We start from the raw sequence: 13,536 nt of genomic DNA on the forward strand, positions 1-13,536 counted from the left end.
CAGTAATGAATATTTCAGTGTCTTCAACGTGTGGCTCATTGCTTCCATTTCAGGCTGCCCAGAGAAGCTGTGGATGCCTGTCCTTGGTGTTGAAGGCGAGGTTGGATGGGTGATGGGCAGCCTGAGCTGGTTAGTGGGCAGCCAGCCCATGGCAGGGTGTTTAGAACTGGATGATCTTGAAGGTTTCTTCCAACCCAAGCCCTCCCGTGATCCTATGATTCTGTGATTTCATTCAGGTTTATTGAGATGAGATGAGTTCTCCTAAATGCGCTGTTCTCCATATGATTATAATTGAAGTCTTAAATTATAATTGGGTGACATAAAGCAGACACCATACCTTCTGATGGCCAAAATGAAATGAAATCAATCCTTTACTGTGTCAGTAGTCTGTAACTAGAGCCCATCAGGTAATTCCCAGCCTCCTGCCTGTATCAGTGGCTGCATACAGTGAAAAAGTCTGATGGGAATTTAACCTCTAAAATGTTCCAAAGCAACCAGAGGGTGAATATATTCCCTATGCAAATACCTGCAGGAATAAGCTTGTCATGTATGTCCTCAGGTAGCACAGTAGTTAATGGTGGGACTCAGTAGGTCATGCTGAAAGTTGAGTCTGCTGATCTTGAAGGTCTTTTCCAGCCTACATGACCTTATGCTAATATTTCTGTATTTATTTCTGTTCAGCTCCCAGAAAACCTCCCACCCAGCCCCCAGCTGACCCCGTGGTGAAAAATAAAACAGAAACCTCAGTGACGCTGGCATGGTCCCCTCCGAAGATGCACCTCCCCATTCCAATCGATGGCTACATTGTGGAACCCAATAAACTAACTGGCTTCACCTGGGTGAGTGCCACAAGTCTCATGTCCCCGTCCCAGAGTTCACGGTGAGCAATCTGTCTGAAGAGGCTGATGATCAGTTCCGAGTGTCTGCAGTCAATGCGCATGGACAGAGCCCGTCTCTGGAATTCCCAGGGAGTGTGCACCTTGGTAAGCACAAAAGCCCCAATGGAAATGGGTCAGTGTGTGCTGAGCAGCTGTGTTGGTTCCCTAAAGTTGTTTTCTTTGACTTGAAGGATAGTAGTGCATTAACACACCAAAGACTTTCCCTTATTCCTAGTTCTCCTATCTCCTATCAACCTCCAGCTACCACTAAAGTGATACAAGTTATGTTTCTGTGACAGAGACATGAATATTATTATCTTTTGATATCTCACATGTGCAAGAGGCAGAACTTTCTGTAACAGATTTGAAGCATAGAAGTGCTTATTCCAGCACTCATGCAAAGGGAGAAGTAGAAATGTACCTATGATTTAATCTTCCATCTCTAAATGAGATCCCAGACTTGCATCTAAAGAGCATTAAGACATCCATGTTGTTCTTCCTCAGAACCAGTCCTGGCTGTGAAATCCCCACTAACAACTGGTGAAGCTGTACCTGGAAGGAATGCCATGTTTACTATTGACCTTACAACAACGTGTTGCGGCAGTTGGTACATCAATGGTAAAGTCTTACAGGAAAGCGAGACCTGTATCATCAAGAGAACCCAAACTACTCACAGCCTAATGATAAAGAACGTCACCAAGAACGATGATGGAGCAGAAGTGAAATTTGTTGCCAAAAATGTTGATGTCAGCACCAAGATGAGAGTGAGAGGTGTTGCTTTGATCCTTCTCCTTTCCTCTTCCATTCAAGGCATAGTTGCTGTGATATGATGATTAGAACTGGGGCTGCAGGCATTCACTGCCTGTACCAAATACCTGAAATTGCATCCCATGGACTGACGTGAGTCCTGGTAATGACCTAAACATGATAGCACTGAGTGTAGGGTAAGCCAGTCTACCCAGCTGCTTGGTATCTGAACCAGATTGCTTCATGCCAGCTGATGAATGTCTGCAGTTCACAGCTATCGGCCAGTGCATTCAGTCACCAGGTTTACCACTGCATCACCATAGAGCAGTACTTTCAGCTCCAGGTTCAGACAGCCTTTCTGATTGCACTGGAATAGTTTAGAAGTAGGGAAGCAATCATTCCAATAATATCAATCAGCGTTGCATGACCAAATATAACAAATAAACATTCGTGATGGGAGGAGCTGTTTGTCACTGGGTGGAAACCTCTGCAGAAAAATGTTTAGAGCATTCTTAATCAGTAGAAGGAGATGTTTGGTTGATTTTCACTTAGTAAATCTGGCAAGAAGACCAAATTAAATATCTTGAATTGCTCAGCACTGACATGTAGAAGAGACCTGTGACGAGTCACAGGGATGTTTACTTAGCTGTCATTCCATGGTGGGCTTTTTCTTACACAGATGTAGGGAGAAACTGAACTTTCCCACGCAGGTCTCTGTTTTGCTGCAGGGTTTAGGTCTGATCTCTGAGATCCACACGCTGGGCCTTGATTGCAATAAACAAGAGCCCTTTGTTTGCTCCAGTGGAAGACATTCCATTTCTGCAGTACCCTCTGCAGATGACACAAATGCAAATGCACCTTCTTCCCAGCAACAATTGCCTTGTTCTTTTTTACACTGAGTATGCATGAGGCTCTTCATCATATTCTTCTGGCTTGTCACCCTTGTTGATCCATGGAGAAACAACAAAGCCCTAGAGTAGTGTATGCACTTTGGCATTGGAGAGCTTACTTAATTGCTTCTTCTCAATGAACAAACTCCAGAGAGGCATGGAGACAGCTCCAAACAGAATTGAATAACGGGACTAAATTGATGGAGAGCAGAACTTCCTGCCAAGACTTGTCAGCTAGTCTTAATTTTGCTTTTCTTCTCTCTCTTTGTCACGATAGCATAATATTTCATACTGGCAGGTCTGCCCACAGAATTAACTGGCACAGGCTGCCCAGGGAGGTGGTGGGATCCCTGGAGGTGTTGAGGAACTGTGGAGATGTGGCCCTGATGGATGTTATCAGGGGGCATGGTGGGGTGGGTTGGGGTTGGAATCAAAGGAGGACCCCCATGTATTTCAGCAGGAAGCACTACTGGTAATAAGACCTTTGGAGCAAATCCTGGTAGGGCCACGCTCAGCTGGTCCAGTCCGGAGGCTGTTCCTCCTTCCTGCAGTATCTGCAGTGAAAACCAGCAGCTGCGTTTGTGTGGCTGGGCTCACATCCAGCAGTGGTGAGGGGACTACAATGATAAGAGACAGTTGCTGAAAAAATGAATGAAATTTGACTGTATGATAGTATGGAGTTAAATCTATTGACAGGATCTCAGGCATCCCAGTGTCCATCAGCTGGCTCTCGAGCTCCTAAAAGACAGGCGTGCTGTAGAATGTTGTTGAATTTGTATTATACATGCGTGTTCTTGGAACTGCAGAACAAATGCATGCATAATCCAGACTTTGATTTTAGCAGCTCTGACTGCGCTGTCTCAACAGACCCAGCTCAGCTGTGTGCGCTGTTTTGAAATGATATGTTAACAAGAAGCTGGAAAGCAAACTCCATTACCCAGAGTAAAATAGGACTGTGGCCTTAGGCTTAAACTTTTGGCTAAGACAGTGGTGAGATTTTGAATCTTTGAAGTCAATTATTCCACTGTGTGTTAATAGGGGCCAGTTTCCTCATCTAACTTTTGAGCTCCAATTAATTTCCATAAAGGAATTGTGTTTTTCTTTTCAGTCCTAATTGACTCCATCTATTAGGCTTGATTTGTTTGCAATGTCATGGTGAAGCGGTACAAAAATGGCAAAGAAATCACGACCAGTAAGAAATTCAAAATGGAAGATAAAGGGAAAGTGCGTAAGCTTGTGGCTTCAGCTGTAACGAAAGAAGACAAGGGAACATGCTTCTGCAAAATTGGAGATGACACTCTGATTTTTGATTGGAAAGTCTCAGGTAAGTTTGTGAGGCAAACATGGGATCGCAATCCATGCAAAGCACTTCAGACTTAATTCATTTTATATGTCCAACCCTGTGGGTTTCCAGTATTTAGGACAAAGATTGCATAGCTCTATTGAAGCAATTCTGACCTTACTGTTGTCCCTGTGCAAATCCACAGTATGAGCAAATAATGTAACTGTGTTGTGATGAATTCAAGACAGCCTTATCTCCAGCTGGGGCTGGAGTCATGACTTGAGCCCTGACATCTGGGCTTCATTCTTCTAGTTCATGAATTGCCTCAGCACTTACATCATCTTTAAACCTATGACTGAAATGGTCCTAAGTTCTTAGCATGGGAATCCTGTCTCCTCTTTTGACAAATTAAACTCCACATTTGGAGTGTTGAGTGTTTCCTGCTGTACCCGAACGATGTTGTGATCTCCGAGGTGTCTCCCTGAGGTGCTGTAAGCACAGCCATTAGCTCATAGTGCAAGTAAAGCACTGTCCGGTCAAGCCTGGAGGAGTAATGCTTGTCACTGACCTGTTCCACTTCAGGGTGGAGCTGGAGGGTAAAATAACACAAGAAATTGTCATTGAAATTCAATATCTGTGAAATTCAGCTGGCTGCATTCACAGAACCTGGCGTTAAGATCTGTTTTCTGGTTTATTTCTTGATCCTGTTATCCATAACCCAGTCCTCATTTATGAACTGAAGCTCTACTGAAACCTTTCACTGTGTATGTTCATGCTGCAGTGCAGCGCTTGTGACCTTTAACAGCACATTCATGTTCCTCTAATCACAGGATCCTTAAGGTTGATTGAGACCCTCTAGTCCAACTGCTCACCCATCTCCACCATGATGCTCACCATCAGCTGGCTAAAAACTCAGCAGAGATGATAGATCAAGCACAATACTGGATTTGGGATGGCTAGAGATTCCTAAGATATTGAAGGATTGCTTGCAGGTGGTGTTGGCTCAGGTATTCACCCTGCATCCCACCTCCCATTCTGTTTGGTTGAGAATCATGCATTCTGCAATTTCACTTTGTAATTCAAAGACCCTGGCTTTATCTGTTGAAAAACTGATCTAAAACAAGCTGAGAAGACTCCGTTGGAACTGGTTGATGCAGAACAAAGGCATCCCCAAAGGACAAGTTGCACTGTTTGATGAACATTATTGGATGAGAGCTAAGCTAAGATTTAAAAAGTTCTGGGGCTGTCTCTGAGCATCAAATCCAGAGGAAGCCTGCATGATTCCCTGAGAATGGATACCTCCTACTTTGGTGTAGGGTGAAGGGAACACTAGCAGTAACTCCTATCACAAAATGTCACATGGCTCAGACAAAAAAGCCATCAAGAGGGCTTAATTAGGAGCACCAAATGCTCACAAGTTGGTCTTAGGGCAGGGAAGTAATCTATCTATGTGATACTGATTGATGCTATTAGTTCTAAACAGCTTGACTCTAGAGGGACCGTTCTTCTTTGGTCACCTAGTTTTAAAAGAATAGATGGCTCCTGTCTATTACAATTTTTAACTCATTATTTGTTCACTTATGCCATAAATGTGCCTGGCATAGCAATTGGCCTTGGTATATTCAGTGACTGAAAGCAACAGTTGTTGCTCTAAGAAATGCAATACTAAGCTAGGTCTGCCTGTAGCTGACAGCCATCAGCTTGCTCCTCAGGCAGGTTGTGTCTGGATGGAATGAAGGGCATGAAATACTGATGTGCTCATCAAACGCTGCTTGTTAGCTTAGAGACAAGGTGTTGAATAGGTTTGTTCATGTATTGCAAACACGTTACTTAGCTGCCTTCATTTTAGCTTCAGAAGAACATGTGCAGAATACAGAATTGATTAAAAGAAATAAGAACTGTCTGCATAGAACTTACTCTTTCCTTACACAGGAGAATCAAGCAGACGTTTGTATGTGAGTACCTCCAGAGGTGAAACTCAATCACCCAAATGTAATGAGCAGAGACATTACAATCAGTTCTAACTGTATCTTAATGCTGTACTGAAGAAGCCTGAGTCAGGATGTAAACCACTTTCTCTTTTTTTCTTCAGATGAAGCCATTGATTTTGTCAACAAGCCCAAAACGACTCCAGAAATATCAGTCAGTCCTTCTGAAGACCTGGAGCTGGTGTGTGAGGTGTCAGCTGCAAGCGGAGCTGTCGTATGGAAGAAAGATCAAACAGAGGTGAAGCAGGACCAGAGGACAAGCATCATCTCCCAGGGGATACACCGCAAGCTCATGGTCAAAAATGTGACCCTGAAAGACCGAGGGAGCTACAGCTGTGAAACAAAAGATGACAAAGCAACATTCCAAGTGAAAGTCAGAGGTGAGAAAATGCTTGGAATCCCAGAGAGAAAGGAACGCTTCATTTTGTGTGTCTTGCATTTGTAGGATCAACTTGCCGCCCCTCTGGTGCAAAACATTTTGGTCAACTAGTGTCATATCAACATTTTTCTACATGTGCTTTTCCATCCAGGAATGAATTCCTGCAACAAACCATAGGCAAGGAGGGTAACTTGTGCAGCTCTTGTAGTCAGCTGGTGTCTGCAGGGTTACAGTGCAAGAGCACACCAGGCATTCAAGGAGTGAGAAAAGGGGAGGTGTTTGAAGAGATCTGGTTACAAAATTTGAATGACACAATGAGGTGGAGAATGCCAATAATCAGACTCATAAATGACCTGGGTTGCAAAGGCCCACAGTGCTCATCCAGTTCCAGCCCCCTCCTATGTGCAGAGTTGCCAAGCAGCAGCCCAGGCTGCCCAGAACCACATCCAGCCTGGCCTTGAATGCCTGCAGGGATGGAGCATCCACAGTCTCCTTGGGCAGCCTGTTCTAGAGGGCCGTTCCCTTCTGATTTACTGGAAATGTAGAGAGACATGAGCAGAAAAAAAGAGAAGGGAGGAGGTTCAGCAGTGCATGCAGGTGTTTTAAATCTCATGTCCAAATCTGCTATTAGACTGCAAAATGTTTAGTTTTATGATATGATATGGTATGATACGATATGGTATGATATGATATGGTATGATATGATATGATATGATATGATATGATATGATATGATATGATATGATATGATATGCCTATCATTTCCCAAGGTGAGTCTACAAACAAGGACAAGGTAGACAAGGAGGTGAAGGCTGTACTGACGCTGAGCTGCGAGGAAGCCCAGGAGAAGGTGGAGGTGAAGTGGTACAAGGAGGGGAAACTGATCACCTGGAGCAAGAAGTTCAACGCTGAGTCAGAGGGCAAACAGCGTCGGCTGGTGGTGAGCCAGGTGTAGAAGAAAGATGCAGGGGAGTACAGCTGCGAGGCTGCTGGCCAGAAACTCACCTTCAAGATTCATGTAACAGGTGAGAGAGATGTTTCTCATCACAGAATGGCCCATGAGTCCCACTTGGTTTCCAGTTATACCTGAAGTTCTCTAAAGATCCCTGCTGGCGTCCAGCTGCTGTGTTAGAAAGGGAAGGCTCTCCTAAGAGTGCCGTGTAGATTTCCCAGCCTCATGAAGACATCTTGGATGCACAGAGCATGTCGAATTGCCCAAGATGCCTGAATGTGGGGAACTGGATTATGGTCAGTTGTAGTCAGTATAGTCTGAGGAGTGAGCTGCCACCATCTGCTGTAGGGTGAGGTGAGTCACCCACTGCCTTCCACTGAAGGTCACCACTCAGCACAGCACAGCTTCAAATCCCTCAGTCTCATTGGGAAACTGAAGCTTGAATGTTTTCCTATGGGAACCAAGATCAACCCTAACTCTCAGGTGGCTGAAGTTAAGTGCAGTTAACTTGTTTCATGATGTCGTATTGTTTACTACTGAGAATTAGCTGTGGCCTCTGAGTTTCAGTATCTAAACCTTATTTACAATATTGAGGATTTGGTAAAGAAGTGAGATTGGTTTGTAGGTATTCAGTGAAAGAAGTACTCCTGTTGACAGGGACAGAAATGAACACCTTATCAGGAGTCATATCAATATTGCATGAGTACATTGTTCTGTGTAAATGACATTTCAGTTTTGAATAAGAAATATGTAAATCAGCACTGCTTTTCTAGAGTGTAATTCGTAACACCTGTATGTCACTGAGCACAACATGCTTATATTTGGTGTTTGCTTTGGCTTCCAAATTTTGATGAATGTAATCATATTGACCCCCTCTAAAAATAGTTTTTTTAGGAACAATTTAAGCAAAGCTCCAAGAACCACAGAGAAATTATGTTAAAACTGATCTCAAGTGGTGCATATAATGCATCCTTCTCTGCTGCATTAGTAGATTCCCATCTGCTTATGGGGGGAGATTGCAAGGATTTAAATAAGGTTTAAATAAGGAAAATATTTACTCACAAACCTTAATTTTTTCAAACTATTGAATGTAAGAAGAATATTTAATGATATGAATGTGAAGGATATTTAAAGATATGAAGAATATATTTAGCATAGTAATGGACGATGAAGTGTTGGGTCACTGGTAATTAATAGAGAGAACGTATTTAATCTGGATCATGTTTAGTATGAATGAGACCATTCCAAAATTACAAACATACATGAAGTTGTCACAAGCAGCATTTTGTGTTTGGTTTTGAACACATTGGACAGCGTGAATGTAGCTGTGCATCCTAAATGCTCTCCCAATCTGCAGAAGCAGAAGATGCTTTCATCAACAAGCAGAAGGTGCAGAAGGAGGTGAAGGGTGCACCAACAGAAAATGCCACGCGGAGCTGCGAGGTGGCCCAGGAGAAGATGGAGGTGAAGTGGGACAAGGAGGGGAAACTGATCACCTGGAGCAAGAAGTTCAAGGCTGAGTCAGAGGGCAAACAGCGTCGGCTGGTGGTGAGCCAGGTGGAGAAGAAAGATGCAGGGGAGTACAGCTGCGAGGCTGCTGGCCAGAAACTCACCTTCAAAGTCGATGTAACAGGTGAGAAAGGGTACTTTTTGACCTTTCTATTTCTAGAATAATTTCTCGAATATTTATAAAAATGATTATTCTTTTATAAGAATATTTCCTATTGGGTGTCATATTTTTGTAAACCATGACTGGTATTGTTCAGGTCTGCTGGGAAAATGGAGAAAATAGTTCTGAATATATTTCACTTTGTATCTCCTCCATAAAGCTTTAGAAAGTCCTTAGGACAGGCAGCTCCATCCTTTAAAAACTGGCAGAGTTTCCCATTGCTGTGGGAGCAGATCCATACACAGGAAGGTTGTACTTGTGCCTGTCTATCCCCACACACTGGTACAACTGGAGAACTGTGAAGTGCAGCTGATTCTAGGAATGATTTAGAAGAGGGGCATCGTGGTGAGCATTTGGGTGTCAGCCCAATGTCTGATCACTTTTTATTCATCTTGGAAGGTCTTGTCTCATGCTATGGGGAAGATATAACTGAAAGGTTTTCTGTAGATTAATGTTTCTGGGGCATCAAGTAGTTGGCAGCAAGGGGAAGAAAGTGGTGTGGCGAGTCATCCAAGATTCATTGCCATGTTGTGGCTCCAGAGTAGGAAAAACACTTTTGTTTTCTGACCTACTCTGCCTCCCAAGTGACCTGACTAATGTGCCTCCAGGACGATGAGGATATTCCACCATTTGGATGCAGTAGAGGGTTTTTAGAGTTAGGGTACTATGGTTAGGCTGTGGTAGGAATTGATGATCTTCAAGGTCTTTTCCAACCTGGGTAATTCTATGATTCTAATAATGTGAGATAAGCTTAGCTCTTCTCAGGATGGGATGGGAAATAGTGACAAAGTCCTGAACATGGAGTCCTGGTCCGTCACTCTTTGCAGTGAACAGAATGATCCAGTGCTGACAACAGAGGCAGCTACTGGGATCGAAAGAAATGAATGCTATGTGTCTCTGATGCAGCACGGTACATTTCCTGACGCTAAAATTTGTCAGTTTGCACTCAGCTTCAACCAAAATATTTCCTCCTTTGCAGCGAAGTGACTTTAAGAACCCCTCAGGTGATCTCCTACCTTGCTGCACAGAGATAGTTGCTTTGTCACAAAGAGATTACTAAAAGCTTCTTTAGGAAACAAAGCTTCATCAAACAGACAAGCAAATGAAAATCACCCTCCATGGCACAGTTTGCATGTTATCCCAGCAGATTTAGGTGTGTTCTGCCAGGTCAAAGAGATGGTTTTCCATTGTTCCTGTAAGGTTGAAGGGCAGTGGGCACATTCCTATCTTGGACATGAATTATTTTCCCTTCTAAGAGCCAGAAGTGGTATTTACAAACAAGGAGAAGGTGCAGGAGGAGGTGAAGGCTGCACCAACAGAAAATGCCACGCTGAGCTGCGAGGTGGCCCAGGAGAAGATGGAGGTGAAGTGGTACAAGGAGGGGAAACTGATCACCTGGAGCAAGAAGTTCAAGGCTGAGTCAGAGGGCAAACAGCGTCGGCTGGTGGTGAGCCAGGTGGAGAAGAAAGATGCAGGGGAGTACAGCTGCGAGGCTGCTGGCCAGAAACTCACCTTCAAGATTCATGTCACAGGTGAGACAGGTGTTGTCTGAAATACAGCAGAGAACAGTAAAGTAAAATCTAGTTTCTATTATACAGTGATCCAGTTGCAGTAGTCTGTGCTGAGGTTTTTTCTCTAGACTTGATTGGCTGGCTTTGTAGAAAGTATTTGGTTTTAGTATGGCACAAAGACCTGTTTCAGTCTGTCTGTAGAATAATAATTACTGATATATGTACAATGGAAGCAATATTCAAGGTATTATTCAAATCTCTCCTGTGCCTGAGATCCCAAACTGTAATTCCTGTTCACCGAAATATTTTTGACTGAGATAAGTATGTGCAGTGAGGCTGGAGTGCATGTTGTACGTGCAGGCTTTCATGGTAGGAGAAGCAGGAACTTCTCCTAGTAGTACACTGCCTTTTTCCTATGCCTTTATGTTGGAGGCTGCATCTGGATAGGTGAGTCTGCTACTCCCAGTAAGAGACCTGGTAGAGCTGACTATTCCCAGAGCTCAAAGTAAAATAGATATCTGCAAATCACACACAAAGAAGAAAGGACTACGTTGGTGAGCATATTTCCTTTGTGCCTTTGACAGTCACAGTTGTGGCAATGGTAGAGGCCATGAGGAGTCTGTTCAGGAAGCCAGGAGTACTGTTCTGGGTCATGAAAAGGCAGCCAGTGGTTTGACTATCACATGTTTATATGTTTTGATGTTTCACAGTGGGTCTTAAGTTAAAGGAACTCAGGTTTTGGCTGCCTGCAGGACAGATGTTCTTTTGGGTTCAATATGTTTGCATAGTGACTTGCAACCATGGGACTGGTGTTCAAGGACCCTCTTGGTTCCTTCTTGGTTCCTAGTTTCTTTCTTGCCTAGATTTGACACTGTGTTTCAACAGAAGAGCTGATATTCTCTAGTGAAGGCTATTAGTTTGGGCACAAGTGGTAACCCAAAGCAGTTCCAAGCTGTACATACAGACCTGTAAGATGGTCTCATTTCAGTCCCTCAGTCAATACTTTTTCTTTTCTTCCCTCAGAGCCAAAACCTGTGTTTATAAACCAGGAGCAGGTGCAGAAAGAGGTGAGTGCTGCCCTGGCAGCAAGTGCCTCCCTCAGCTGTGAAGTAGCACAGGATCCAAGCGAAGTAAAATGGTACAAGGATGGAAGATTTCTTGCCTCCTCCAGAACGTTCAGAATGGAATCTGTGGGCAAAACATGGCGTCTGGTTGTGGAGCAGCTGGAGAAGAAAGATGCTGGAGAATACATCTGCGAGGCTGCTGGCCAGAAGATGACCTTCAAGTTGGAAACAACTGGTGAGCATTCGCTTTGGGAGCACTAAGCAGCTGTTTATGTGGCTTAGAGAAAGAGGAAGTGAGCCATGCCGAAGGGAAGGTGGTGTGGTGCAGGAATGCAGTTGAGATCAAACCCAGCAAACGTTTCCAGATTGACGAGGAAGGGGTCAGAAGAACTCTGGCAATAAGAGGGATCTGGACTGAGGATGAGGGAGAGTACTTCTGTGAGTCCAGAGATGACAAGAGCAGCATTACCATCACCCCCAAAGGTATGTCTCTGGAAATGAAGGCTGACAGTGTGGAAGGATCCTTGGCTTCCCTCATCAGCCATTACAACACTGCAAAGTTGAGTTTATTTGTGTGTTTATGCTGTTCTCTGTGTTAACAACCAAGTACAAAACTTGTCTTTCTCTCTAAATAACTGTTGAACAGCTGCTTCTGAAGAGCACAGCAGTTAAGTGGGCAAATCAGCCTTCAAGGCTGGAATTAAGCATCCCAAATGTGAGATGGGAGTTTTTTTATTCCTTCTTTGTCTCTTTTCTTCTTGCTTCTTTGTAGATGCAAGGAGGATCTCCTCTACAGGCAGGAGATGTGAGTGTGAGTTATGGTGATCACTTACTGCGAGTCATAAAATCTGATGCTTCCAATAAAATCATTGACTCTGTTGGCTCTTTGAAGGTGCTCATACATAAAGGAGCTCATACACTTAGGGACACATCTTTTATGTGCTCCTAAGTGGTTTCTTCTTGTCCATCATCTCACAGGGTGGTGAAATTTGTTGGTTCAGACTTTTGTACTAGGAGCTCAGCAGTGGTTAAAGCTCACACTTGTGCAAAGTAAACAAGCTCCTGCAATTCGTCTCTACTCTGTTTTAGCTGTGGATTAGCTTGACAGTTCCCTTCCATAAGCTTTATGGTTTCCTTCTGTAAGTCTACGTACACAGATTGAGTTGCTTAACTTGAAGTCTTGCTCCAGGATTTTGGGCATATTATTAGCAAAAAATATCACAAATAATTTCGCCAACAATTCTCCCCACCTATATGTAGCTTTCCTTTTTTTCACTGGAAGGATTTACACTGGCAGATAGGGTGGGCATGTAGAAACAACCCCATTAATTCTCATGAAGCTCTTATTTTTCTGACTGGCCTTTGTTTTGTGATTCTGCATGCATGCCCTGTAGCTAAAGCCTGGATGTCTTCCCCAACACCTTCAGTCTCCCATCCTTACTTCAGTTACTCCATTGCAAATCTCTCTGCTAGTACAAGAGAGTGTTTATTTTACCCCTGACTTTTAACTGAGTTAGTTCCATTAAGTGGCTGAAGCCCTAAGTGATCCAAGAATGAAAATTGCAATCAAAATTAGCGTCACTCAGAAGGACAAGGTCACATTTGAGTGTGAGCTGTCCAGGCCCAAGGTGGACGTCAAGTGGTTCAAGGTATGGCATGTAATGGTATTTTCCTTTCTGACTTCTCTGGAAATGAATGAGAGCCTTTAATTTCACTTCCAAGGGATGCAAGTCTGAGCTTTTGCTTGATAGCTTTTGCACTGCTCTCTTTTCTTTATGCTCTTTTACTTGCCCAGATCAGCACTCTTTGTTATTATGTCCTGAGTTCATTTATCAAGTTGAAATGGAAGTTTGTTTTGTGTTTCTTGTGAACTCCTGAGGTCTTGCTGCACAAAATATTGTTGGTTGGAGTACAGTCTTGAGCTTCAACTCTAACACAGAAATTCTCAGCCAGGATTTTGTAGCCTTGTTGTGATCTGGGTTTTAGGGTGAAATCTCAGTTTTCTTTGCACCTGACAGTGTGAGAATTTGCTCTGGCACTTTGTGTACCTCCCCGGTGCTCAGCTGTTCCTTCCCTTACTTGGGGATAACGTCATTTATTCAAGGTGATGTCCAAACGAGCTTGTTAACAGTCCTCCGCAGTGCTTTAAGCTGTCATAGGTCAGCCAGAATTTATG

At 43.6% G+C, this 13,536-nt stretch overlaps 1 protein-coding gene across 1 annotated transcript; it reads left to right on the forward strand.

Annotated features, from left to right (window-relative positions):
* The first annotated feature begins 1,320 nt into the window (after nt 1-1,320).
* LOC146753444 (obscurin-like protein 1) lies at nt 1,321-12,266 on the forward strand. Its single transcript, XM_085529366.1, has 8 exons — nt 1,321-1,649; nt 3,624-3,839; nt 4,628-4,804; nt 5,890-6,165; nt 6,935-7,189; nt 8,474-8,749; nt 10,042-10,317; nt 12,253-12,266. Exons 6-8 carry the CDS (start codon nt 8,575-8,577, stop codon nt 12,264-12,266), a joined length of 465 nt encoding a protein of 154 aa, XP_085385492.1. The 5' UTR covers nt 1,321-1,649; nt 3,624-3,839; nt 4,628-4,804; nt 5,890-6,165; nt 6,935-7,189; nt 8,474-8,574.
* The last annotated feature ends 1,270 nt before the right edge of the window (nt 12,267-13,536 follow it).

Source organism: Coturnix japonica, chromosome Z (genome assembly GCF_054131305.1).
Source record: "Coturnix japonica strain WE chromosome Z, WE-NBRP24, whole genome shotgun sequence".
Taxonomy (NCBI): Eukaryota; Metazoa; Chordata; class Aves; order Galliformes; family Phasianidae; genus Coturnix; species Coturnix japonica.

Bases quoted from the DNA above. Each gene is read 5' to 3' on its own strand.
- LOC146753444 (XM_085529366.1), top strand. From the start codon at position 8,575: ATGGAGGTGAAGTGGGACAAGGAGGGGAAACTGATCACCTGGAGCAAG. The intron at 8,750-10,041 runs GTGAGAAAGGGT...TTCCCTTCTAAG, and splicing joins CTTCAAAGTCGATGTAACAG to AGCCAGAAGTGGTATTTACA.